Genomic DNA, 27,653 nt, shown 5'->3' with positions numbered 1-27,653 from the left:
TCTCTTCCTAAACAATGTATTGCTCATGGTGATTAAATTGGATACGGCTTACACATCTTCTCATTCCACCGGCTTGTGGCTATGCAAGCCACAAGCAACTATACATGCATAGCCACAAGCAAATCTACAGAGTCCAAATCTCAAAAGGAAGATAATACTTGGGGCCATGGCATAAGAAATTTCTGTAAGCTTAAAATATTGCCTCAAAACTCTCCACTTGGTGATGTGGAGGTAAGATTTAATGAGAACTTTTTAAAATATAAGAGGGTATGAGTTTCAAGATGCAAATGTGAGTTAGAGGCAAGCGTTCGCAGTAAACTAGGTCTACGTACAGCATAGGGGCACTTAAGTCCATGCAATGAAGCAAAATCTACCAGCCTATTTTTAGAAAAAGCCTTGCTCTCAGTGTTTTAATCCTCTCCTTATTTAATTCTTTTTGGAGTTCCTTTAATGATATCCCTCTGCAACCCCAAAAAAAGAAAAGCAACAATTTTTGGAATTAAAAATACCCTTGTGTTGAACCCTATGTTATAGGTGACCTCGCCGAGAAAAGAAACTAGGGAGTTCTGACCAGAACACAAGACATCACCAAGCTAATGCTCCCTCACACTTTGACTTGTTTCCGATGATGATGTCGATGAATGGAATAATAACCTTTACATTGCAGTCAGGAAAAAGCCAAATAACTCATTGAAATCAGATATTGAGAGACTATATAAGAAACCAAGAATTTCTAACATGAGAATTGACCTTTCGACGCTTTTTACACAAATATTGAGATCAAAAGGGAGCAATAAATCTCAAACAGAGATCTCACTTCAAAAAAATAAGTGAGGAGCCTATGTGACACGAGGCAAAGCTCCTGTGTGGCTTTTTAAGGACCTCAGGTGTGCTACATCACTTTACTGTTGCCTTTTTGCACGCAAGTACAAATATCCTACAGCAACCCCTGCGGCGAAACCTGCCGCCAAACTTGCACCAACCACAGCTGATTGCCTTCTCTTAAAAGCAACACCCTGCTGCTTCTCCCAAGATAACCTGACAAGTGCCAAGTCCTCTTCCATTTTCAGCAACTTTGTATTCAGTTGCTCAACATGTCCTCTTAAAGCAAGCTGTTTCCTTTCCCATGCTAGCCGCGCACAGGACAAATCATCTTCTACTTTCAGGACTTTCGTGGTCAATTGCTCTATATCATTTGCAGAAGCTCTTCTGTTGTTGGAGTTTGCCGGCGCAAAAGCATCAATATCTGTCGATGTGGAAAAAGCTGCCTTGAATCTACTGATGATTCTATTCATGGGCGTCACGCTATCGGATGGCGCCACAGACGAGGTGTTGTCAAATAGAGCCTCCTCGGCATCAAAGAAACCTTCGTCATTGTCATCAATCTCCTCAGCATTCATTACCGCTAGCTTCTCTTGGCAAAAGAGTTTGGCGAGTGTCAACCATTGCTCAAATCCAGTTCTCGCCTTCGCCTCCATGAAGGTCTCTATAGGTCCTAAGGAAATATATGTAAAGGGGTAAATGAAACACCCACACAGCTTTTTCTGTGGAAAAAAGACTGCTTCCTACCATTGAACCAAACACCGCGATACTCTATTGTCACATTCGATGTGATGGCACACCCTCCACTGGCATCAGGTGCCAAAACCGTCTCCGCTTCCGTGGAAAAGAGATCTCCACTAGGCGAATCCACTGTAGGAATACATCTGATGGTATAGCTATCACCACTCTTGTGAAATGTCTGGACTTCCGTTACTGGAAATGACTCACCTGTACATTGGTCAACAACAGAACCAGGATCTAAATGAGGCCTTTAACAGTAATATAAGGTATAAAAAGCAATGAAATCGATAATAATTAAGAATGACCATGGAATTAGAAAAGTTTAGTGGCATGCTAATTTCGGCCTTCTCTCCTCGATTTCGATTGGAGGAAGGTTCCACTTGAGAAAACATTAGTGTTCTCAAGATGAGATGTCCCACTCTTGTTTTTTAGCACAATAATTCATCCATAAGGGGGGAGTAGTGTCAGTCCATCATCCAGATTGTTTTTCTACATCCTTGTCAGGTCAGGTGGATTTTTCCCCTAATAAAAGGTTACTAGAGATAACACCACCCTAATTACCTCTGAAAACTTGCAACCCAATTTTTGGATAGAGACACTGCTTTTTACACCTCAAATCCTCTAGATTGAACTTGTGCTTTGGTCAGTTTTGCTTTTCTTTGTCCTGCAATGTTCTCCAACTTAGTGTTGGGTCAATGAAATAAGTATGTTTGTATGGATTTTGCATTGATCTCAAGTCACCTCAGAAACCGCTTCCTTCTCTCCTATTCTCAGGCTTGAGCAGATAAAATTTAAAGAATGTTTCCATGCATTGTTACATTCATCTCAACTCACTCTCGACACTTGATTCCTCAAAAATACTCTTTCACATCATCCCCTTTTCTTTTAAAAAAAATCCTTTCCTCTTTTGTTTGAATGACTACTCTAGTATCATTGCTTGCCGGATCCCCAAGAAAAAGAAGTCAGCAAGAGCAGTTCAGGAACTGACCCACACAAAATCAAAGGAAGTCCCATTCGGAGAAAGCATGAAGCCATATAGAATAATGTAGCCAAAAGATGTACCTATCAATTTTTTCATCACTTTTGGTACCTCCGTCGAAGCAACATACTTGACCTCACGCTCTTGGTCTTTGCTCCAGCTGGAAGCTTCAGCATGTGGGTCACTATTTATTTTCTTGTGATACCTCCTCATAAACTCATCATTGCCAAAAAGAATATCGAAGACTACCTGCAAGCACACAAACAAGAAGTCAGAATTGGCCTTTATGTTGCCCATCTTGTTTAAGTCGATATTTAAGTAGCTGCTGTTGTATTTTAAATAACCCAATTCTGTAACAATTGCTTCTTTATCCTCCTTTCTTTTATAGGTTTGTGTGCGTCTTGATTTTGTGTTTTATGCAAGTTGCTAAACCCTCATAAAATTTTTAAGCTTAGATTTTTCTGCCTTATGATGGGATGTGCGTATGTGCGTGTGAGAAAGATGTACACTTTATATGAGACACACACACTTACTTTATATCATGCGGGAGGGAGGGGTCCGGACACACACACACACATGCATGTGCACATGCTACTATTTATGCACGCAGCATGGATGGACAAAGTGCACTTTCATATCCATGACAACAATAAAAAGGACTTTACCTCAGGTCCGGCAAAATCCAGACTGCCCTGCATTGTAAGTTTCTTGCCCATTCTGGCTTAACAGCTTATACCTGCAAAACAGAAATTTACAACATCCTTAATGAGTGGATTGTTTGAGTTATAGATAAGACTTCGTGATTGAAACCAAATGACATAAGCCTCAGAAGGTTTTGGTGAGGCTGAGCCTGAATGTCCACTTTACGCAATCATCGATGGGGTCCGGCTTGCATGCTCACTGTGTTAAAAACTTGAATGGATGTCATTTAGCTTAGCCGACTTTGAAGCCCTAAATAACAACTTGATGTTTTGAATATCCGACGTAATGTCTCATTCGAATAATACCTCGATAGGTTAGGGTATGTGTCACAAGTTTGTGATGTGGCATGCCCAACTTGAGGTTGGCCGAGAGCACAGGAGAAGAAACTCAGAAGAATCCAGAAGAACTAAACAAGTTATAACCAAGAAGCCTCAAGAGGTTAGGCTTTAAAACCCTAACCTTGTTGGGCTGAACTTAGTCCGTCGATAAAACTGTGTAGTTTATCCGATGAACTGAGGGTCTCTATCTCCAGAGTTAGTCTTTGGAACTCTGTGATATACGCAGCCAAGGAACCTGTTTGGTTCAGGCGGCGGAGAGCAGACCGGGCATGAAAGTCCGCATTCGCAGGTTCAAATGCTTTGCGAATGGAGCGCCGGAATTTGTCCCATGAAGGGGAGCGTTTACCGTCAGCAACTCTACGTTGCCACCACAGGAATGCTGTATGTTTTAATAATGAACTGGCCAATGCAACTTTCTTACTTTCCACCAAGTCCGTATTGGACAGGTAGACCTTCATCTTAAATATCCATTGGTCTAGCACGCGCTTGTCGCGGCGACCATTGTATGGTTCTGGCAGCTTAACATCGAGCTTCTTTTTCTCTGCGGAATTTAAAAATTTATAAAGAAGCTGTAATTGATTATTGTCTACCTCTGTTGTAGGATCTGGTCGTCTTCGTGTGCGTCCAGTGAAGCTTCTGAAGAAGAGGGTGGAGCAGCAGAAGGGTTTGCTCGAAAAGAAGTGTGTGTCTGTTGCATCTGCTCCAAACGAGTGTTGAGGGAAGCAAGACTTGTTGTAAAAGTCTGTTGTAAAGATTCCATTTGTTCCTTGAGGAGAGCAAGCATCGATGCCCGCTATCCATCTTCTTTTGCTTGGGACGTCGACATAGTTCTGCCTCAAAGAGAGTACCGAGGAGAAACTGGAGAAGTATGGGGCATGTAGACAGGAGAAGCCGCTATCGAAGATTCGCCGAACTCTACTATGAAATCTAGATCCAGGTCCGAATCCTTGAGATCCTCGATCTCATCCAATGGAGGTGTTTCCTCTGGAGCGGATGCCAAAGGTGTATAATCTGGAATTAGAATCTCGCTGTGAACACGCACTAGCGGCTGGAGTGAAATAATATTGTTGATAACGTCCAATTTGCACTCTGTCAGTGAGTAGGCGAGATGAGGATTTCGACCAAGGAAGTACTCGTAGTGTTGAAGATGCTGCGGCTCGCAAGTCAGAACAATATGCCACACCACCCAAGTATGGAACTGTGTCGAGTGGCGGTGGGTGACGTATAATAGGTACTTTTGCAGAGCCAATACAACCTGGGGTATAGGAACTGGTATCTCTGCTGGAACGGGAGTGCTTTTTAAAACTGGAGCATTCACGGGAACAGGGTCGGGTTCCGACGAATCGGGAATGATAATAAATTCGGGTTCCGGAGTATCGGGAATTACAATGAATTCGCGTGTCGGCAGGATTTCGTTCGGAATCTCGTCTATGTACGAGAGAAAGAGGATTGGAACGTCGAAGGCATCGTCGGCCATGATGGCGAAGAAACGTGCGCACACGAAGTACTCCAAAGGCCAGGGCGGGAAAGTGGGAGAGAGTGTAGCGCTGGCTGGGAATGAGCGCTGGCAACGTTCTCTGGAAACGTACACTGGCTCTTCATGTTTGTTTGTTTTCTTTATTGAATAGGTATGTTCACATCGGGTTTAAAAAATGGATATGGGCGGCCACTTTAAACCAAGTCTTGGCCAAGAAATTTTTTAATGAAGCCCTTTTAAAACTTGCGTTGAATTTAAAGTGTAATCAGCCCAACGTAAAAACAATCCAGCGCGTAAGGTTTTTTGATGTTGCCGCTTGAGAAAAGTGACGCTTGGGAGAGGTGAGGTGTCACATAACACATCCAACCCTATGTGTCCGTGGACAAGCTACAGCATGATCACGGTTCAGTTCGGTCAAGTCAGTCTAGAATTAGAAGTGATCTGGCACTTTTGTGAGTCTATTCGTAGACCGTGCATGCCCAGTCACTTAGTGTAGATGCATATCCTCTGGTTGCACACAGCATGATCATAAGCATTCCTATCAGAATCCTTCAGGAGAATTTTCCAGTGCATTTAGCCTATTTACCTATTTTTGACATTTTTCACTTATTATAAGTGACTTTTGTTGAAAAGTAGGTAGGGCAAATTGAGTAAGTTTGTATATAAGCAAACCTAGACTAGCACTAATTGGCAGAAGAGGGAGCAGGAGCACTCGCTCAACAGGCAACTTCTCAGCAAAACCCCAAGCCCTACCGTTTTTGCTCCACAACAACCACCTAGGCGTTTTTGGACCAAATCAGCCAGCGTTTTTGCTCTTGCAGATCCCTAGCGACAGAAGACGCAACAAGAAGCCTAGCATTTTGCATTTGCAGGACATCCGGCAACAGCAGAACCATTTTCAGCTCTAGTGTTTTTTATTTGGAGATCAACCCCAGCGTTTTGCAGATTCATCGCGACGGAACATCAAGAAACCTCAGCGTTTTCAGTTTTCAGCCTTTAGACACCGTAGATCAAGTCCCGAACCTCGCAGATCTCACCTTCCCGCAACAGTTCCTCGCCGCACAGTCAATTTCCGCAAGGTTTACAGTTTCAGCCCGGAAAACGCAGATTTCAGCATCTGCTTTTCAACGCGTCGTCGTTGCATCGTCGCCATCGACATCGTCATCGACATAGAGTTAGAATTCAGCAGATAGAAGATTTGCAGATTTCGGCCCTTGGAGTTTCCAGATTTCAGCCCGTCTCGTCGTCGTCGTCGACATCGTCGAGTCCAAGCATTGTAGAGATTTGTGCAATCGATAGTAGACCACTCTCGCCGAGAGAGTGGGGCCTTCGGAGGAGGGTTTTACAACGTCTCTGGTGTTGTATCTCTCTTCTCTCTCTATCTCTCAGTCTCATACACTTGCACGCACAGTGTCCACTCACTTTGTTTGTGATCATAGCATTCTCTCATGAAGACGGAAGGCTCTCCCTTCCATAAGAACAAAAGGAACCTTGAGCACTGTTCGGAGCACTCATCTTGAGCAAAGCGCAAACATTCATTCCGTTGCACATAACATTGGTATCAAAGCTTTGGCAGTGTTCTGTATCACTCAAGGAAAGAACCGCAAGAATCACAAGAAATTTTTTTTTGCTTGTTGCGGTCGCACGAACCCAAGTTCGCTTGGGCGTGTCGATTCCTAATCATGTTTTTTAAGAGTGACGGGAATCCCAAGAAAGAAGGGCTTGTCCAGACTCCCCTTGTGTCTCTTTTCACTCATTGAGAGCGGACCGTGCACTTAGCAGCCGGCCAATTGACGTGAGGTGGGAAAAAGCAACCTTGGTGTGAGCGCAAGGCCGCCAAGGGGTGCGCCCGCGGAAAGGAGTAGAACTCGGGTGAAGAGAAGATCCTTCTCAAACACGGTTTGCAAGCGAAAGAAAACCTCAAGAACCTCAAGACCCTCAAGAATCCAAGAACCCAAGACCCCCAAGAACCCAAGTTCCTCGTGAACTTAAGAACCCAAGACCACAAGAACCCACGACTTCAGAATGGTCATCACTCGAAGCGGAATGGATACTTCGCTTGGAGGTGATGAGCATGAGAGAGGTGAATAAGAATTTTCCCCACCAGGAGGTTTTTCCGACTCTCCCCCTTCCCCATCTACAACAAGGATTGCACTAACTCCTATGGAGGCTTTCGACAAGAGGATGATGGACAGGAAGTTAGAAAGCGAAGAAAGAATCGCAGCCATCGAGCGTAGAAAGAATGGCAGTCATCGCCCGTGCGAGCGAGCAAGCCCGCTTGGAAGCCGAAGTAAGAAAAGCAGAAGAGAAGCAGAAAGAAAGGCCGACTTGGAGCGTGAGCGTGAGGCGGCCGAACAGAGCGCTCAACACATGAAAGAGATGTTGCGACTCTTTTCTCAAGTGCAGACGCACTTTGCACAGAATCAGGAAAAGGAGACTCTCTCAATCTCTTCTTCTCCAAAGCATGACACACAAGATTTGCATGATTATGAGAAGCATGATGAATTGAATGTTGATGATAAGCATGATGATTTGAATGACAATGATTTGCATGATGATTTGGATGTTAATGATGAGCATGTCAAGATGTGATTTCTCACAAGCATGATGATTTGCATGATCAAGATTTGATTTCTCACAAGTATGATGAGTTGCATGAAGAAGATTCGATTGTTCACAAGAAGGATGATGTGTTAGTTGATACTTTCTCTAGTGAAGCTAACCTTGTTGTAGATTCGATCAATCATGAAGAACCGATCTTGGCTTTCGAATCGAGATCCAAAGAACCCCCACACGACGATTCGATCATTCAGGAAGAAGCGATATTGGCTATCGAGCCTAGGTCCAAAGAACCCTCACAAGAAGTATTATGTGTTCGCATGATTAGTACGTACGCATTGTACGAGTGTTTCATTCATGATCGTTTCCCGTATTTTAGTCAACGTCTTTATGTGATCCCTTTTACTAGGCATGACATATTGTATGTTGAGCACGTTCACTCGGGAATGAGCACGAATGTATGCGGATTGTTCATGAAAAGCTGAAAAGTATGTATGTAAGGAAGTCACATTCCATGTCTCTTCCTTGGCATGACACATTGGCATGACACATTGGCATGACACATTGGCAGAACGAGCACATGAAAATATGAGCACCAAGCATGCGCATTTCCATTGTGAATTGCCACAGTTGATTGCTCTAGATCAAAAGAGAAAGATTCGATCTCATTGTTTACGTGTGTGTGGTGAACAGTTTGGCACTCCGTCTCTTTGTTCATCTACATTGCATGCACAGTCTTTGAGGAAGACAAGATTTTTTCCACTCACTTTACATGAAATAGGTATGTTCATGGTTTTCTGTTGGAAGTGGTTTCAGGAATTTTCAGCCATGGAGATTCTTGAAGAAGAAAGAAGCATGACTCTAGAAGAAGTTGAAGCATCGAAGGAGCCACAGCAGACTTTGTGTCGCTTTCGGCACGGCCCAAAGAAGCAAGCGTTGCAGACCTTTATGAAGTTCAAGTAACGCACGATCCACACCTCAGCGTGGGCCAGCGAAGAGTCCCTTCCAGGATTCCGAATGCTATTGGCGATCTCCCTGGACGCCATACAATTCGGTACAAGTACCTCACTTTGAAAAGGAGGGGATGTCACGTGACACACCAAACCCTATGTGTCCGTGGACAAGCTACAGCATGATCACGGTTCAGTTCAGTCAAGTCAGTCTAGAATTAGAAGTGATCTGGCACTTTTGTGAGTCTATTCGTAGACCGTACATGCCCAGTCACTTAGTGTAGATGCATATCCTCTGGTTGCACACAGCATGATCATAAGCATTCCTATCACAATCCATCAGAATCCTTCAGGAGAATTTTCCAGTGCATTTAGCCTATTTTACATATTTTTGACATTTTTCACTTAAGTGACTTTTGTTGGAAAGTAGGTAGGGCAAATTGAGTAAGTTTGTATACAAGCAAACCTAGACTAGCACTAATTGGCAGAAGAGGCAGCAAGAGCACTCGCTCAACAGGCAACTTCTCAACAGAACCCCAAGCCCTGGCGTTTTTGCTCCACAACAACCACCTAGTGTTTTTGGACCAAATCAGCCAGCGTTTTTGCTCTTGCAAATCCCTGGTGAGAAGACGCAACAAGAAGCCTAGCGTTTTGCATTTGCAGGACATCCAGCCCTAGAGTTTTTTATTTGCAGATCAGCCCCAGCGTTTTGCAGATTCACCGCGACGGAACATCAAGAAACCTCAGCGTTTTCAGTTTTCAGCCTTTAGACACCGTAGATCAAGTCCCGAACCTTGCAGATCTCACATTCCCGCAGCAGTTCCTCGCCGCACGGTCAGTTTCCGCAAGGTTTACAATTTCAGCCCAGAAAACGCAGATTTCAGCATCTGCGTTTTCAGCGCGTCGTCGTTGCATCATCGCCATCGACATCGTCGTCGACATAGAGTCAGAATTCAGCAGATAGAAGATTTGCAGATTTCAGCCCTTAGAGTTTCCAGATTTTAACCCGTCTCGTCGTCGTCATCATCATCGTCGACATCGTCTGCAAGTCCAAGCATTGTAGAGATTTGTGCAATCAATAGTAGACCACTCTCGTCGACGAGAGTCGGACCTTCGGAGGAGGGTTTTACAACGTCTCTGGTGTCGTATCTCTCCTCTCTCTATCTCTCAGTCTCATACACTTGCACGCATAGTGTCCACTCACTTTGTTTGTGATCATAGCATTCTCTCATTAAGACGGAAGGCTCTCCCTTCCGTAAGAACAAAAGGAACCTTGAGCACAGTTCGGAGCACTCATCTTGAGCAAAGCACAAACATTCATTCTGCTGCACCTAACATGAGGCGCCGCTTGGGGAAAGGTACCATGCGGAGGGACACCAGCAAAAGGGTGCAAGGCAGCCCATATGCAATTTAGTCCGTATGAGCAGAAATTTCGCCTAACGGGTGCTCACACGAAGGGGTCCTCACATGAACAGGTACACCTTGTAGCTTGAAAAGGCACACACTTTCGCTCTTACCCATGCAGCAGCACGAGCATCACGCTTGCACACAACCATGCTGCTATCTCTGGTGGGTTGTAATATGTTTTATACGAGAACAGAAGTAAATTATGTTACCTCATGTCGAGATGTGAGCGTAGGCCACCGTTCTTCAGATTTCATACCACGCCGGGAAAAGGGGTAGAGTGTAGCGTCAATGGTGAGAGGCTCACTACCGTAGGGTCCCGGGAAAAAATTTTGCTATGATACCACTGTGAGGATTCTAGGTACTAATCCTTTATTAAGTACTTAAACTCGTGATTAAGACTTAAGAAACTGAACTGAACTCAAAAGAAAGACTCAAGAAGACTCTGTGTTTGATTGATTCAAAGTGTGATACAAGGGCTCCTTATATAAGAGACGAATAGACACAAATGAAAAGACGCATCTCTTGGTGAAGAGACATGACTTTAGATGTAAGACACATCCTTTCGTCGAAGAGCTGCAACCATTGGGCGAAGAGTCGCACCCGTAGAGCGAAGGATTGTGACCAGTCGTCGAAGGAGTGTGGCTTTTGGTGAAGAGGCACGTCTTCTCAACGAAGGGGTGTGACCATCCAAGCGTAAAGGTTCTGCTTGGCATGGCACTTCACATATCTGCATCAATGAGTAAGTATGTAATGTAACTAAGTCACAAACGTGACAGTGGCCGCACTATTCCCAAGCCGCAAAATAAACTCTAAGCCGCTTTTTCGAAAACTTCTTTGTTGCCTTCTCCAAACTCCACCTCTTCCAAGCCACACAAAGTGAGTGTCCCTCGATGCCCCTCTCTTGGGCGCCAATATCCCTCTTTTCAACCTCCAAACTTCGCCTCTTCGTCTTCCAAGCCACTTCAAAGCACTTAAAAATGGCCGCACGGTCAACACAAAGCCGCTCCAATAAACCGATCCAAACTGATCAATTTTCCTTTGTAGGTGTCCTTGTGAGTGTCCCTCGATGCCCTCTCTTGGGCACCAATATCCCTCTTTTCAACCTCCAAACTTCACCTCTTCGTCTTCCAAGCCACTTCAAAGCACTTAAAAATGGCCGCACGGTCAACACAAAGCCACTCCAATAAACCGATCCAAACTGGTCAATTTTCCTTTGTAGGCGTCCTTCTCACTTCTCCAAGCCAAGTAACTTCCTCCAATGCCCCTATCTTGGCTTATAATCTCCCAAAGCAAGGCTGCATAAGGCGTTTTAAAAACTCTACTCAACAAATCGATGATAGAGTCGTCGAGGAGGAAGGGAGGGAGTCATCTGCAAGGGAAGTAGGAAGGTATAAGACTGTCAAGTGCAGCGGAATGAATGTTGTATTTTCTCAAGATTAGTGATCTTTATTGCTCAAGGTTCCTTTTAGTTCTTAGGGAAGGAGAGAGCCTTCCGTCTTGTAGAGTGCTGTGATCACAAACAAAGTGAGTGGATATTGTGCGTGCAAGTGAATGAGACTGAGAGAAGGAGAGAGAAGAGACACGACACCCGAGAGTTGTAAAATGTAAGGTGCAGCGGAATGAATGTTGTATTTTCTCAAGATTAGCGATCTATATCGCTCAAGGTTCCTTTTAGTTCTTAGGGAAGGAGAGAGCCTTCCGTCTTTATGAAGAGTGCTATGATCACGAACAAAGTGAGTGGATATTGTGCGTGCAAGTGAATGAGACTCAGAGAAGGAGAGAGAAGAGATACGACACCCGAGAGGTTGTAAAACCCTCCTCCGAAGGGCCCACTCTTGTCGGCGAGAGTGGTCTACTTTGATTGCACAAAGGTGTACAATGCGAATGCAATGGACTAATGCAATGGGACTATGCCGATGGCGACGACGGTGATGACCGACGACGACTTGATGGCTGAAATCTGAGTTCTTCTATTCGCTGAATTTCACGACTGTTTTGGTGCCTGAAAATGACTGTTTTGGCTGCGTTTTTATGGCTGAAAATGGGGGAACATCTGTAACCAACTTGGGGGCTGATCTGCTTCTGTGTCTAGGCTGAAAACTGATCTGATAAGGTCTAGGGCTGAAAACCAAAAACGCTGGCTGAATCTATCCCTTGCCAAAAACGCTAGGTTGATCTGTATCTGCAATCCCAAAACGCTGATGTATCTGATGCATTCAAGGCTGATCTGACTCTGCAAAGCAAAAACGCTGATGTGCCAGCTGATGCTCTGCTGAATTCAATGCTAAAAAACGCTGAATCTGCTGCTGTTGCTAGCGTTAATAAATGGCTGAAATTGTTGATGAGGATCAGGAGAAAAACGGTAGGCTTTGATGTTTTCTGGCAATGGTATGCTGTGGGAGAAAACGCTAAGGGCTGGAAACTTGTAGGCGAGGCTTCTGTGAAGAAAACGCCAAGGGAAGGTCGGTCTAATGCTGAGGGGGCGAGGTACTGCTGAGAAGTTTCCTGTTGAGCGAGAAGCTCCTGCTGCCTCTTCTGCCAGAAAGTGCTAACTTGGGTTTGCTTATATATTAACTTAGCAAAATTGCACTACCTACTTTTGTTGGAAAGTCACTTAAAAATAATAAGTGAAAATAACCAAAAATAGGAAAATAGGCTAAATGCACTGGAAAATTCCCCTAACTGATGCTAATGGATTCTGGTGGGAATTCCGATGATCATGCTGTGTGCAACCGGAGGATATGCATCTATGTAAAGTGACTGGGCATGCACAGTCTACGAATAGACGCACAAAAGTGCCAGATCACTGCTAATCTAAAATGGCTGGACTGACTGAACCCTGCTGTGGTGTAGCTTGTCCACAGACACATAGGGTTGGGATGTGTCACGTGACATAAAACTCTCCTCCGAAGGCCCCACTCTCCTCGGCGAGAGTGGTCTACTTTGATTGCACAAAGGTGTACAATGCGTATGCAATGGACTGATGCCGATGACGACGACGACGACGGTGGTGACGACGACGACTTGATGGCTGAAATCTGAGATCTTCTAATCGCTGAATTTCGGGACTGTTTCGGTGGCTGAAAATGACTGTTTTGGCTGCGTTTTTATGGCTGAAAATGGAGGAACATCTGCAACCAACTTGGGGCTGATCTGCTACTGTGTCATAGGCTGAAAACTGCGAGTATCTGCTGTGGTAAAGGCTGAGAATCAAAACGCTGATGTGGCTGGAAACAAAACGCTGAGATCTGCAAGTTGGGCTGGCGTTTTTGCAAGGCAAACACTGGCTGGTTATGTAGCGTTTTTGCGGGCTCTCTACTGCTAGCACGGGGAGGAATCTACAATGGTGGGAACTGGCCCGGCGAGGATGGACTCCAAAAACGCTAGGTGTGTTGGGGGTACTGCTGAGAAGTTGCGTGTTGAGTGGGAAGCTCCTGCTGCCTCTTCTGCCAAAAAGTGCTAACTTGGGTTTGCTTATATATTAACTTAGCAAAATTGCCCTACCTACTTTTGTTGGAAAGTCACTTAAAAATAATAAGTGAAAATAACCAAAAATAGGAAAATAGGCTAAATGCACTCGAAAATTCCCCTAACTGATGCTAATGGATTCTCATGGGAATTCCGATGATCATGTTGTGTGCAACAGGAGGATATACATCTACGCTAAGTGACTAGGCATGCACTGTCTACGAATAGACTCACAAAAGTGCCAGATCACTGCTAATCTAAACTGACTGAACTGACGGGAACCCTGCTATGGTGTAGCTTGTCCACGGACACATACGGTTGGGATGTGTCACGTGACATCCCCTCCTTTTCAAAGTGAGGTACTGGTACTGAACTGTATGGCGTCGAGGGAGATCGCCAACAACATCCGGAATCCTGGAAGGGACTCTTCGCCGGCCCACTCTGATGTGTGGGTCGTGCGGTACTTGAACTTCATAAAGGTCTGCAACGCTTGCTTCTTTGGGCCGCGCCGAAAGCGCCACAAAGTCTTCTGTGGCTCCTTTGATGCTTCAACTTCGTCTCGAGTCCTGCTTCTTTCGTCTTCAAGAATCTCCATGGCTGAAAATTCTTGAAACCATCTCCAACACAAAACCATAAACATACCCATTCCATGTAAAGTGAAGGAAAAAAACCTTGTCTTCTCTAAAGACTGTGTATGCAATGTAGATGAACATAGAGAAGGAGTGGCAATCCGTTCATCAAACACATGCACATTGCAAACAATGAGATCGAATCTTTTCTGTTTGATCGAAATCAATCAACAGTGGCAAATCACAATGGAAATGCCCATGCGTGGTGCTCATACTTTCATGTGCTCTGTCAACAACTGTGTCATGCCAAGGAAGAGACATGGCATGTAACTTCCTTACATACATACTTTTCAACTTTTCACGAAAAATCCGCATACATTTGTGCTCATCCATGAGAGAAACGTGCTCAACATACAATATGTCATGCCTAGGAAAAGGGATCACATAACGATGTTGACTAAAATACAGGAAATCTTCACGAATGAAACACTCGAACAATGCGTGCGTATCAATCATGCGAGCACATAATACTTCCTGTGAGGGTTCTTTGGCCCAAGGCTCGTGAGCCAAGATCGCTTCGTCGGCATCTATCGAATCTTCTTGTGGGCGATCTGTGGACCTCGACTTGAAAGCCAAGATCGATTCTTGGTGATTGAGCGAATCTACAACGAGGTTAGCTTCGCTAGAAAAAGCATCAACTAACACATCATCCTTATGAACAATCACATCTTCTTCATGCAAATCATCATGTTGGTCATTGTCATCCAAATCATCATGCTTCTCATAATCATGCAAATCCTGTGTATCATACTTTGGAGAAGAAGAGATTGAGAGAATCTCCTTATCCCGAATCCTTTCAACCTTGTCCTGCATATTAGCAATGAGAGATGGAGAAGGAGCAATGTCCTCTCCATGAATGACAATAGGAGAATCACTGTCGACATTGAGAGTTAGTGCTAGCCGTAAATTTCATGAGAGCGTCATTATCACGAAACCATCGAATGCCCAAAATCATATCACATCCTGAGAGAGGAGAAACAACAAATCTTCTAGTGAAAGCAGTCTGTTGAATTGCAAACAACACATCAAGGCATTCCTCTGTGATGAGAGCGTCCATACCGAGACGAAAGCCAGAGACCTCGATAGGAGATCTCGGACTAACCTCGAGGCGGGCTCTCTCAACAAGAGAGGAATTGATCACATCATGCATACTACCTAGGTCAAACAATATGACCCGACGTACGACCATAACATTTAATGAGAGAATCATCGATGGGAGGGTCCTGAGAAACTTGGGGCACACTCGTGTTATCATTCATTGCATTGATAGATATAGTGGGTGCTGTGGGTTCTTTAGATTCATTCGATTCAAGCTTAGGACATGTTCTTTTTATGTGACCCTTAACGTGACAATGAAAACAACGACCTTCCTTAGAATAAGGGCTTTGTTTTTCCGACGTGATGTATCCTCCTACAATTCCTTGTGCTACCTTTTCATCTGGAGTAAGCTTAGGTTTAGCAGTTGTGTTAGCCTTACCCTTAGATTCATTGGAAGAATTCTTTGATGAGAGACTATTGGAAGATTGGTTAGAAGAGTTATCATTCTTACCCTTCTTACCGTTCTTACCGTTCTGAGGGTTCTGAGAAGTCCGCGAGGTACTTGTGGAAGTCTTGTTCTCCTTAGGCTTTCCCTTGTTGTGCTTCATCTCTTGTGCGAGAGCAATCGCTACCGCCTTGTTAAGATCGATTGGATCGAATACCTCGACATCGTACTTGATATACTCGTCCAATCCAAAGAGAAAAGCCTCTTTGCGCTCATCATCCGACATGCGTAATTGGGTACCTAGCTGCAAAACACGATTAGAAAAAGACATAACCGGCATACCATTTTGCTTGAGAGCGCGCCAATCGTCCTTCAATCGTGCGAGGTACTCAGGTGGCATAAACCGCGCCTTGAGCTTGTCTTGGAAATCAGCCCAACTAAGAGAGGGACGTGAATGTAACAGACTTGGACGCTCCAAGTCAAGAATCAACCGCGACAGCACCAAATAACCACTTCAAACAATTCACAGATCACAATAGATTTGCACTGGCCCGGCGGAGTCCCGTGCCTAGAGATATTGGCCCCAAAGACTGGCACCCCTTTCGGTATTTCTTTTTATATTAATCAATTCAAAGTACAAGAGAGTGGGTCGAGATTCACTCTCAGACTCTGCGTCCAGATGCTCTGAGAAGTGAGGCCCTCACCACTAATTTAAAGGTTACAAGGGATGCCCAAAAGCAGAGCCCCAAAATCTTCAAATCAAAAGCAACTGCTCTCTCTCTCTCTCTCTCTCTCTCTCTCTCTCTCTCTCTCTCTCTCTCTCTCTCTCTCTCTCTCTGTGAGAGTCAAAACTTGAAAGCAAAAGCACTCTCTCTTTCTCATTGTGTAGAGAAAAAGCAAGATTCGTGTCGCTCATCATTATTATAATTTATTTATTTTTTTAAAAAGCCTCTGCGATTTTCGAAAATTGGGGTTTCTGGCAATCTTCTGTCCGCCACGTCATCACTTTGTGACATACCCCCTCTTGAAAGCATTGTAATCGACCGCGTACGCCTGCAAAACTGACAAAAGCCATAAACCGTCTTAGCAGACACAAACTGTTAGTACCTACATACTAGGAACACACATCTAGCACATGTACAAAATCGACAGTCACATCACACGACATCACAGGACATCACCAGACATCACCGGACATCACATGACATTCAACATTCATTCGGATCTTAGACCATGATTTATGGGCAATGTAGCTAGCAATCACATCTAGGTCCAACCGGGACCTCATCGATGTCCGATTGACTAACCCCTATTGCAACCATGTCTATTCGAGATCAATCAAACCAAAATGCTGCAGTCATTTCGGCTATCAATTCCTGCACTCAAAAGAAGTCAAGAACAAATCAGTATCATTATCAGGAATTCCATTTCATAAAGTCATCCAACAGAATACTGTCAACTCTCAGTATCCTTGAAGCTCAAAGAGACATCAGTGACTTTAGTATCAAAATCAAGGCATCTGTTGACAAAGGAGCGGAGTAACTCCCCTCTTGTGCATCCCACTGCACCAAATCTCCGGCCAAGCTGAATTCTCGGTTCCGTTTGGAGTAGACTATGCTAAACCAAAACATCGAGGTAAAGTTTCACAATCCGAGGAGTATCTGCTAGGTCCTCCTCCTCCATCCACTTCGCATCAAATGCAGGAAAGTTCTTGAACTAAACCAAGAACCGCCTTCGGACTTTACCTTTCTTCGTATCGTTATGTGCCAAAATCTGTTCAGGAACAAGGGTCTCCTCGTTTTCTTTCACTTCGGGTTGCTCATCAGGCTCCCCATCATCAGGCACATCACCCTTAACAGGTTTCAAGAGACTCACATACAATGCATTGTGAATCCTCCAAGTATCTGGCAGTTTCAATCGGAAGGAGATATCATTTATCTTGTCAGTGATCTGGAAAGGTCCGCAGTATCGCATACTAAGCTTTCGAAAAAGCCTCTCCTTTCCCTTTTTCTTTCGTAGGCGTGCCTTCTCAAAACGTAAGAGCACCCAATCATCCTCCTTCAATTTCAAGTCGCGACGATGGCAATCCGCTGCCTTTTTCTGTCGTTCTTGAGACTCCTGCAAAGTCTCGCGAACCTTGGCAAAAGCCGTATCCAAATCTCGCGAATATTTATCCGCTTCAAATATCTAATCTTTCGTGCTCAGGTAGGATGGAACCTTCGCATCACTTTCAATAATCTCACATGGCGTCTTCCCCGTCGAAGAGTGTATCGTGTTATTGTAGGCAAATTCCACCAAAGGAATGTTCTTTTCCCACTGAGTCTTCTGATCCGAGATACAAGAGTTCAATAAATCTAAAACCACTGAATTGGCAATCTCAGATTGCCCGTCAGTCTGCAAGTGGAACGATGACGAGAACTGCAACCGCGTGCCAATGTTCTCCCAAATTGCCTTCCAAAACAAACTCATAAATCTGGGGTCTCTGTCGGAGACAATCGTCTCAAACGTGCCATGTAATCGGAAAATCATCGTGATCATTCTGTGTTCTCGGGAGATCAAAGATGAAATCCATTTCAATACTTTCCCAGGGGCGGGTGGGTATGGGTAAAGGGTGTAACAATCCCTATGCCTTATGCCTGTCAAACTTGACCTTCTGGCATACTGCGCACAACTCTTCCACGTCCTTCTTGAGTCACGGCCAAAAGAAGTATCTCTCTACCCCCTTCATGGTGGTAGCAATGCCGCGGTGACCCGCAAAAGGTGGACAGTGGCATTCAGTCATAACCTTTTCCCTCAACGGCTGTGTAACGCACAACATAGTCTTTCTCATCAAGTAGCCTTCCCAAAAGGAGTATCCAGCTACTGTCTCCCCATCCCGTATCCGACGGTGACCCGCAAAAGGTGGACAGTGGCATTCAGTCATAACCTTTTCCCTCAACGGCTGTGTAACGCACAACATAGTCTTTCTCATCAAGTAGCCTTCCCAAAAGGAGTATCCAGCTATTGTCTCCCCATCCCGTATCCGTGTGAAAATATCTGCAAAATCTATATCTGTGGCATACTGATCAACCATATCCTCGAAGCTCCTATGATGTATCGCGGAAATAGCCAGAACCAACGACTTCCGAGACAAAGCATCTGCCATTAGATTCTTCTGTACCTACACATGGACAATCTGGAAGTGAAACTGTGACAAGATGTTCGCCCACCGCATCTGCTTTTCCGAAAGCTACTTCTGTGACAAGAAGTAGTGCAAACTCTGATGGGTCTGTAAAGACAGTAAAATCCGCTCCGAGTAGGTAATGCCGCCACTGAGTAAGAGCATGGATAACCACCAGAAGCTCTCTCTCATAAATCTGTGTTGTCATCTCCGACCTAGAGAACAATCGGCTCTCGTAAGCAATGACATGGCCTTCTTGCATCAAGACCGCACCCAGACTACGACCATAAGCATCACAAAATACTTCTTCTGCAAGTCCGACAAAGTCAAATCTGGTCCTGTAGTCAATTTCTCTTTCAATGTCTGAAAGGCAATCACCTCTGTGGATCCCCACGAGAAAGGGACTCCTTTCTGTATCAAGATATGCAAAGGGGAAGCAACCTCTGCAAACTTTCGAATGAACCGTCTGTAGTACGAACACAGTCCCAAGAAGCTTTCAACTTCATGGACATTCTTCAAATCGGGCCAATTACGGATAGTGTCTATCTTGGCCGGATCCATTTGCACTCCTGTTGCTGAGACAAGGTGTCCCAAAAAAAAAAAAAAGTATCTCTGAAGCATATGATCTCTGTGTTTTGCTTCATTCTTGGAGAAAACAATGATAGCATCAAAGAAAGTGCCAACAAATAGCCTGTACTCTCGAAAAATCCTGTCCATCATCCGGTTACATGTCGCAGAGCATTGGTTAAGCCAAAAGGCATCACCAAAAACTCAAATAACCCAAAAGTCGTCCAAAAGGTTGTCTTCTAGACGTCTCCCGACGCGATTCGGATCTTATGATATCCACTCTTCAAGTCAATCCTGCTACAGCACGAGGATCCCTGTAACCTGTCAAGTATATCATCGATCCTAGGAATCGGAAATCTGTTCTTGATGGTGATTTCGTTGAGAGCGCTATAATCGATACACATTATCCAAGATCCGTCTTTCTTCAAATCCAACAACAGTGGAGAGCAATACGGTGAAGTACTATGCTGGACAAGACCCTTTTCCAAGAGCTCTTTCATTGGGTTCATAATCTTTTCATTCTGTACTCGGCTCACACGGTAAGGTGGCCGGTTCGGTGGCATGCTTCCAGGTATCAGATCAATGGTTTGATCTTCAGGCCCTCTGAAAAGCAATGAGTGTGGAGAAAAAATCTTGGCGTTCTTTTGATCAGGTCAAAACATATTCAACCTTTATCCATCGTTCAGTTCTCTCCCAAAAGAATGAGTAAGACACTTAAGTTCATCAAGTACAATCTCTAAGCCCTTCATTTATCAAAGTCGCTTTCTCGGCCCGGTAGTCAACCACGGCATAGTTCTTGTGGTACAAAGGGATCCTGAGTAGAACGTCACTAGCGTGCCCTGAACACCCCTATCATTGCAAACGAAGTTTGCCAATACTCGGTGTAATGGCAACATTCCATCCGGGTGTCAGTTGAACTACCTCCACTTGTGGCGTCAGTCTGTCGGACGTAATTCCAAATCAAGCGGCCAATTCCAAGTGAAAAGAAGTTGGCCTTGGCTCCTTCAAAAGAGCTTCCTGATCCTTCACTTTTCCCCAAAAGCGGCAAAAGTTTGTACTTTCATTCATTAGATTCGGTGCAGGTCCCACGCCATGTGGTACCAGTTTTGCTTTTCTATCTGCCTTTTCTACCACGTTCTCAGTTGCTCTCGAACGCTCAGGCCTGTCGTCATCTTTATCATTCTGTTCTTTCTGTGCCTTTTTAGGGCATTTCGCGGAAATATGTCCATGTTCCCCGCATCCAAAGCACTTCCCCTCTCTAATGAAGCGAGCTCTCTCCTCAGGAGTAAGCTTGGGTCATGCATCCTTTTTCTCTGGGTTGCTCTTTTTTTCTTTCTACTTTCATTCCCAGAAGTCTGTTCAGCTCGTTGTGTCATGGCCTCATCTGTGGGGTAGGTCAGACTGCCAGAGTGAATGGCAAAGCTTCACATGACTCATCAACTCCTGAATAGAAGCTGACTTCTATTCCAAGCAGTGAACTCAGATCCCTGTAGGTAGACCCAAGGTAAACCGCTCAATCTGTTCTCTGAACGAGATCTTCTTGAATGAAGAGGCGGGTAGAAAAGAGCTCCAGAATCTTTCACAGTAAGCATTGATTGTATCTTTCTTGGTCATCCGAAGATGGTTCCAAGCAGCTCATATATCTCATTCATATTCTTGCGTCAACCAAGAAGAAATAAAAAGTTTCTTAAATTTCAGCCATTTAACTGGCGAAGTCTTATATAAAAGAAGAGTGGACCACCAAGTACGAGCATTCCCCTTAAAGTAAGAGGCAACTCTCCGAATCTTGGGAGTGCTCTGATTAGCGTCCTCCTGCGAAAGCGATGTCAAACTGTTGTATAAAAGACAAAGCGTTCGAAGCATCTGAGTATCCTGAAAAAGTATCAAACTTGATCGAGTGGCCACCTTCCTTAAACTCTCTGACTTTCTTGCTTTTATCTTCAAGAAAGTCATACTAGTTGGCTTTGTAAAAATTCTTCTTGTTCACATAGAAGTTTCCATCATCAGAATCTGAGCTATCTGTAGACGAGTCCTCAGTAGAACTGTCAGTCTCTGGGCGAGATTTAGTCTTCTTTGCCTTTTTCCTTCCCTTTCCGAAGCTTTGTTTCTTGCTTCGCTGTTTACCTTTTCTGTCTTCTTCGCTCAAATCTGAAAAGCTAGAAGAACTGTCAGAAGAAGAAGAAGAAGAAGAAGAAGAAGAAGAAGAAGAACTGGGTACTCCTTCAAATCGAACACGCTTCTTCTGTTTCTTTGCCTTGTCAAAAGTCGACTGACGACCCAAATATCTCGGGAAGTCAGTGCTTTTCTTCTGCTTTTTGCCGTGCTTTTTGGTTTTCTTTTGCGCGTCAAAAAGCTGAGCAATCCGCGCATCAACCACCTCTTCTAATTCCTTCTCTGAATATTTCTTGTGAGCAGAAGGTTTCTTGAGAGTGGGTGTAGTGGTTTTCTGCCACTGCTCATACACTTCTTGAAAAGAAGTCTCGCTCATATATTTTGCAACTTTTGGGTCCTTCGCAAAATTGAGCATCATCTTCGTTGCATCGCCGATCAATTGACAACGCTTCATCTCTCTTTGCTCCTCCTGAGTAGGCCGAGGCGGGCCATACTCTCTGTCTGAATCTTCGTTATGATCCCAGCCCGCATCTCCAAATGCAGAGGGAGTCGATTGATCCTTGCGTGAAGCCATAGGTGCCGCGGAAAAAAAAATTGGAGATCGGATTTCCCGTAGAAGAGAAATCGGCCCTGCTCTGATACCACTGTAACAGACTTGGACACTCCAAGTCAAGAATCAACCGCGACAACACCAAATAACCACTTCAAAACAATTTACAGATCACAATAGATTTGCACTGGCCTAGCGGAGTTCCGTGCCTAGAGATATTGGCCCCAAAGACTGGCGTCCCTTTCGGTATTTCTTTTTATATTAATCAGTTCAAAGTACAAGAGAGTGGGTCGGGATTCACTCTCAGACTCTGCGTCGAGATGCTCTGAGAAGTGAGGCCCTCACCACCACTAATTTAAAGGTTACAAGGGATGCCCAAAATCAGAGCCCCAAAATCTTCAAATCAAAAGCAACTGCTCTCTCTCTCTCTCTCTCTCTCTCTCTCTCTCTCTCTCTCTCTCTCTCAGAGAGTCAAAACTTGAAAGCAAAAGCATTCTCTCTTTCTCCTTGTGTAGAGAAAAAGCAAGATTCGTGTCGCTCATCATTATTAAAAAAAAATAAAAAATAAAAAATTAGCCTCCGCGATTTTCAAAAATTAGGGTTTCTGGCAAAAATTAGGGTTTTCAAGAATTTTAGGGTTTTTGGCAGAAATTAGGGTTTCTGTTGTCCGCCACGTCATCACTTTGTCACAGTGAAATCGTCGGCTGCCTCTAGGTGCGCGGCTAGCTGTGCCTCTTGCCATGCGTGGTACCAATTGATTGCATCACCGGCAAGGTACATAGCTGCCGTCAAAACTTTGCTATTGCCTGTTTTCTTAGTTGTCGCAAAATAAGCATTAAATTGATGCAACCTAGAATGAATAACTATAGGATCCATCTTACCATCATACTTACTGAAAGTCAACTTTTCTGTAACTGGATGGTTGGAATCCGCATCGTGGCTTGCGCCACTTGACGAACTCCCACGATCTTTCGATGGTTTAGTCTTCGAGGCTAGGATGTGGGAAATAAACTCTTGATTGCGAAGCTCCCTTTGAGCTTCACGCTCAGCGTCCTTTTCTGCTTTTCGTTCATTTCGTTCATCGCACTCGCATTCGAGAGCAAGTCGATTTTCTTCTTGTTGTGCGGCAAGTCTTGCGTTTCTTTCATCACGCTCACGCTCATGAGCAAGGCGCTCACGTTCCTGAGCAAGGCGCTCACAGTCCTGAGCAAGGCGACTTGCTTCTTGTCTATCCATCATGGCCATCATCTGCTTGACCATTTCCTCCATAGGGTTTGGTGCACTTGGTGGCGTAGATAGCGAAGGGGGAGGGTTGAAGAAATCATCTCCGGGTGGGGACGAGTCTTCGTCGCCTCTCTCATACTCATCACCTGTATGCGAAGTATCCATTCCGCTACGGGTGACGACCATGCACTATGATCTTGGGTTCTTAAGCTCGCGAGGAACTTGGGTTCTTGAGGGTCTTGGTTCTTGAGGTCCTTCATTCATGAGAATCTTGGGTTCTTGAGGATCTTGAGGTGTGCTTTCGCTTGCAAATCGCGTTGGAGAAGGATCTTCTCTTCACCCGAGTTCTACTCCTTTCCGTGGGCGCACCCCTTGGCGGCCTTGCGCTCACACCAAGGTTGCTTTTTCCCACCTCATGTCGATTGGCCGGCCGCTAAGTGCACGGTCCGCTCTCAATGAGTGAAAAGAGACACAAGGGGAGGCTGGACAAGCCCTTCTTTCTTGGGATTCCTATCACTCTTCAACAAAACACGATTAGGAATCGCCACGCCCAAGCGAACTTGGGTTCGTGCGACCTCAACAAGCACAAAAAATTTATTGTGGTTCTTGTGGTTTTTTCCTTGAGTAATACAGAACACTTCCAAAGCTAAAATACCAATGTAAGGTGCAACGGAATGAATGTTGTATTTTCTCAAGATTAGTGATCTTTATTGCTGAAGGTTCCTTTTAGTTCTTAGGAAAGCCTTCTGTCTTGTAGAGTGTTGTGATCACGAACAAAGTGAGTGGATATTGTGCGCGCAAGTGAATGAGACTGAGAGAAGGAGAGAGAAGAGATACGACACCCGAGAGTTGTAAAACCCTCCTCCAAAGGCCCCACTCTCGTTGGCGAGAGTGGTCTACTTTGATTGCACAAAGGTGTACAATGCGTATGCAATGGACTATGCCGATGACGACGACGGTGGTGACGACGACGACTTGATGGCTGAAATCTGAGATCTTCTAATCGCTGAATTTCGGGACTGTTTCGGTGGCTGAAAATGACTGTTTTGGCTGCGTTTTTATGGTGAAAATGGGGGAACATCTGCAACCAGCTTGGGGCTGATCTGCTACTGTGTCATAGGCTGAAAACTGCGAGTATCTGCTGTGGTAAGGGCTGAGAATCAAAACGCTGATGTGGCTGGAAACAAAACGCTGAGATCTACAAGTTGGGCTGGCATTTTTGCAAGGAAAACGCTGGCTGGTTATGTAGCGTTTTTGCAAGGGCTCTCTACTGCTAGCACGGGGAGGAATCTGCAATGTTGGGAGATCTAGGAGATGAAGGCGATATCTGCAAATGAGGAAGCGCCAATGGTGGGAACTGGCCCGGTGAGGATGGACTCCAAAAACGCTGGGTGTGTTGCGGGTACTGCTGAGAAGTTGCCTGTTGAGCGAGAAGCTCTTGCTACCTCTTCTGCCAGAAAGTGCTAACTTGGGTTTGCTTATATATTAACTTAGCAAAATTGCCCTACCTACTTTTGTTGGAAAGTCACTTAAAAATAATAAGTGAAAATAACCAAAAATAGAAAAATAGGCTAAATGCACTGGAAAATTCCCCTAACTGATGCTAATGGATTCTGATGGGAATTCCGATGATCATATTGTGTGCAACCGGAGAATATGCATCTATGCTAAGTGACTGGGCATGCACGGTCTACGAATAGACTCACAAAAGTGCCAGATCACTGCTAATCTAAACTGACTGAACTGACGGAACCTTGCTATGGTGTAGCTTGTCCACGGACACATAGGGTTGGGATGTGTCACGTGACAAAGACGCTGCCTGCTGCAAGGAGAGAGAGCCCAGTTGCAACGCCGTTAACCACTACCGACAGCACTGTTTTAAAACGCTAGCAACAAAGTGCGAGGAGCAACGTGGGGAGGCCGAGCGTGAGCACAAACACTGCGTCTCAAAACGCTAGCGACAAAGCTTAACACCAACAGGTAGGGGACGAGCGTATCAGTGTTTTAAAACCCCGGGGTTTTGGGGGGGGGGGGGGGGGGGGGGGGGGGGGTTAAAGGCTTAGTGTTTTAAAACGCTATCTACGGAGGTGTGGGAAAGTAGGACGCCGGTGACTTCTTCTCCACGGGTGCTCCTGCACCAAAGCTCTTCACCAATACGGCTCTAATACCATGTCAAAGTCGACGATGTGGAAGCATAGAGACCAAGGGGGGGGGGGGAAGAGAGAGAGAGAGAGAGAGAGAGAGAGAGAGTCTCTTGAAACAATCAATCTTGGCAATGAATATCTGAATATGTAATACAATGGAGGCAAGTGGTTGCATATATAGAAACTCAATAAATTGCCTTACCCAGACTTTGACAAATAAGTAAATAATTACCTAAAAGCCAAAATAAATAATGGGACCACATTGGGAGATGCCAAACTCTAACATCACCAAACTGAGCCAAAACAGCAAACACTTTAACTTGAATACCAATAGTAATCGTGACACAAATTGACGGAGTTCAATTTCCAGATGCATTGGCCCCAAAGTTTAGTGCCCCTTTCAGTACTACTTTTTGTATAAATGACCCCAAGACTCATACTTAAAGGCACTGAGGCCCCAAAGCAAATACATACAGTACAGCTATCGCAGAGTCACTATGTAGATGTGCAACCATGCATTGATCTCCCATAACTACTATTACAAAAGCTAGACACCCAAAAGCAACTTTGTTAAGACGCTCCAAGATCGCAAGGGAATCCTCCATAGACACGTATAAACCGAGCTTCAAGCTACAAGTAACCTCCCATAGAAAGGGATCTCCAAACTCCTCGGCAAAGGCAAGTGTACTTGCTCAAATTGGTCCAAAATCAGGCCCCTCTCCCGCACAAAAGTCCCCAACCAATTGACTGAAAGTCTACAAAGGTATCAGGCTTGAACCACCACACTCAAATCCCTTCTTGTCTTCAAACGCAGCCCAGATCTTGTTCAACTCCTCACTTAAAATAGCTATTAGCATCACTCCTCGGTCATCTACCGGCTCGAACCACCACACTCAAATCTTTTCTTGTCTTCAAACGCAGCCCAGATCTTGTTCTACTCCTCGCTTAAAATAGCTATTAGCAATACTCCTCGATCATCTACCACACAAGGAATCTTTGCAACAAAAATGCTGCACACACTAATCAGTCCCCCTCTTGATGCAAAAACATTGGTCCAACGGTCCTTTCCACGACGAAAACGCAATAACAAAGTCACCCTCCTGCCGGTTTAAAAAGCGCAGCTCAATCAGCCCTTTCCCGGGCTCTGGATCCACTAGGCGTGGACAAGCTCACCATGTCAAGTGCAGCGCAAGATGTTATGACAAGGAACATGCCCGGGAGAGAGGAAAAAACGCGAGAGAAGATAGGGGGAGTGTACATACTACAAACCTATGGTGGCAACTCTACACACAAGAGAGACAAGAAGGCACTACAACACTGCCAAATGGGGGTGCCCCTCCTCCCCTATATATGGAGGCTAACCAAAATGCTCAAGCCACCTCCAAATACCCCATGACTCTAAAATGTGGAAACATGAGGCAAATAGGGCAACGCCCTCACTGCAAGATCCAGACAAGGAAACCCAAGAGATGACCTCCAAAAGTCTAACCCATGCAACCTTAACTTCACTAATTGTCCAACTAGGAAGAATAAGATCGTCGCCTTTATCATGCATAGCTTGGACAATAGTTATGACATCCCTACTCATGTCATCAATGCCCAAGAGTAGATGCACGTTTGCACAGAATTCTTTCATGGCTAGAATGTATGCTATAAAACCAACAAGCTGAGTTTCTATCATACTGCAGAGATGATGGACAACGACATAGCAAGCAGAGGAAAAGCATGAAAACCAGTTCTCAGCCTCACCCTCATTTATCACATTAAGACTGGCATCCTAAAAAAACTAACACACAACATCCAATTTTGGCTCATACAGATTATTTGTGGTGCGCTTGGGCAGATTCATACACGACACAAACTCTTACTTGTTCCATTGATGTGCATCAAAACAAGAGTTATATCCCTTCTCAGAGTGGGTCTTATGTTGCCTGGCACATGAAATGCACGACTGTGCAGGCACTCCCAGACTCCATTTCTGTGACAAGAGCCTTTCAGCAAGGATCTACCGGGTTTTGTTTATAGGGCAATAGTCCAGTTGCTGAGGTGAAACGGGCGTTTGTGCTGCTCTCTCTCTCTCTCTCTCTCTCTCTCTCTCTCTGTGCGTTGATAAAACGAACCTGATGTCAGGTCGCTGCCGATGGGTAGCTTGAAGAAGCAGGCACACAACCTTGTAAAATTAGGCGCCGATGACGATGGGTAATGCACCAGCGGAACTCTTCCGCATTAAACAAGTTGCAATTTCTCCTGTCTCAGCGATACGTGTACGCGAGAGAGAGAGAGACAGAGGGGAGAGCTACATCGACATTTTCACCTTGGTAAGCGTAAGTCACTTTTCTCA

The 27,653-nt window shown here is 44.8% G+C and overlaps 1 protein-coding gene across 2 annotated transcripts; it reads right to left on the bottom strand.

The window, feature by feature from the left end:
* Positions 1-675: 675 nt before the first annotated feature.
* LOC147451220 (uncharacterized) lies at positions 676-27,653 on the bottom strand. Of its 2 annotated transcripts, none has more exons than XM_086520184.1 (5): positions 27,433-27,653; positions 3,208-3,278; positions 2,626-2,791; positions 1,570-1,770; positions 676-1,495 (listed from the first exon to the last, which is right to left on the bottom strand). In XM_086520184.1, exons 2-5 carry the CDS (start codon positions 3,256-3,258, stop codon positions 903-905), a joined length of 1,011 nt encoding a protein of 336 aa, XP_086376310.1. In that variant the 5' UTR covers positions 3,259-3,278; positions 27,433-27,653; the 3' UTR covers positions 676-902. The 2 variants fall into 2 exon arrangements, with proteins under 2 accessions (XP_086376310.1, XP_086376311.1); XM_086520185.1 differs by lacking the exon at positions 27,433-27,653 and adding an exon at positions 27,181-27,390.

This window comes from Adiantum capillus-veneris, chromosome 9 (genome assembly GCF_014529385.1).
Source record: "Adiantum capillus-veneris isolate H3 chromosome 9, ASM1452938v2, whole genome shotgun sequence".
NCBI lineage: Eukaryota > Viridiplantae > Streptophyta > Polypodiopsida > Polypodiales > Pteridaceae > Adiantum > Adiantum capillus-veneris.
The sequence above is the reverse complement of the archived record's forward strand: the minus strand, read 5'-3'. Positions and strand labels throughout refer to the sequence as shown.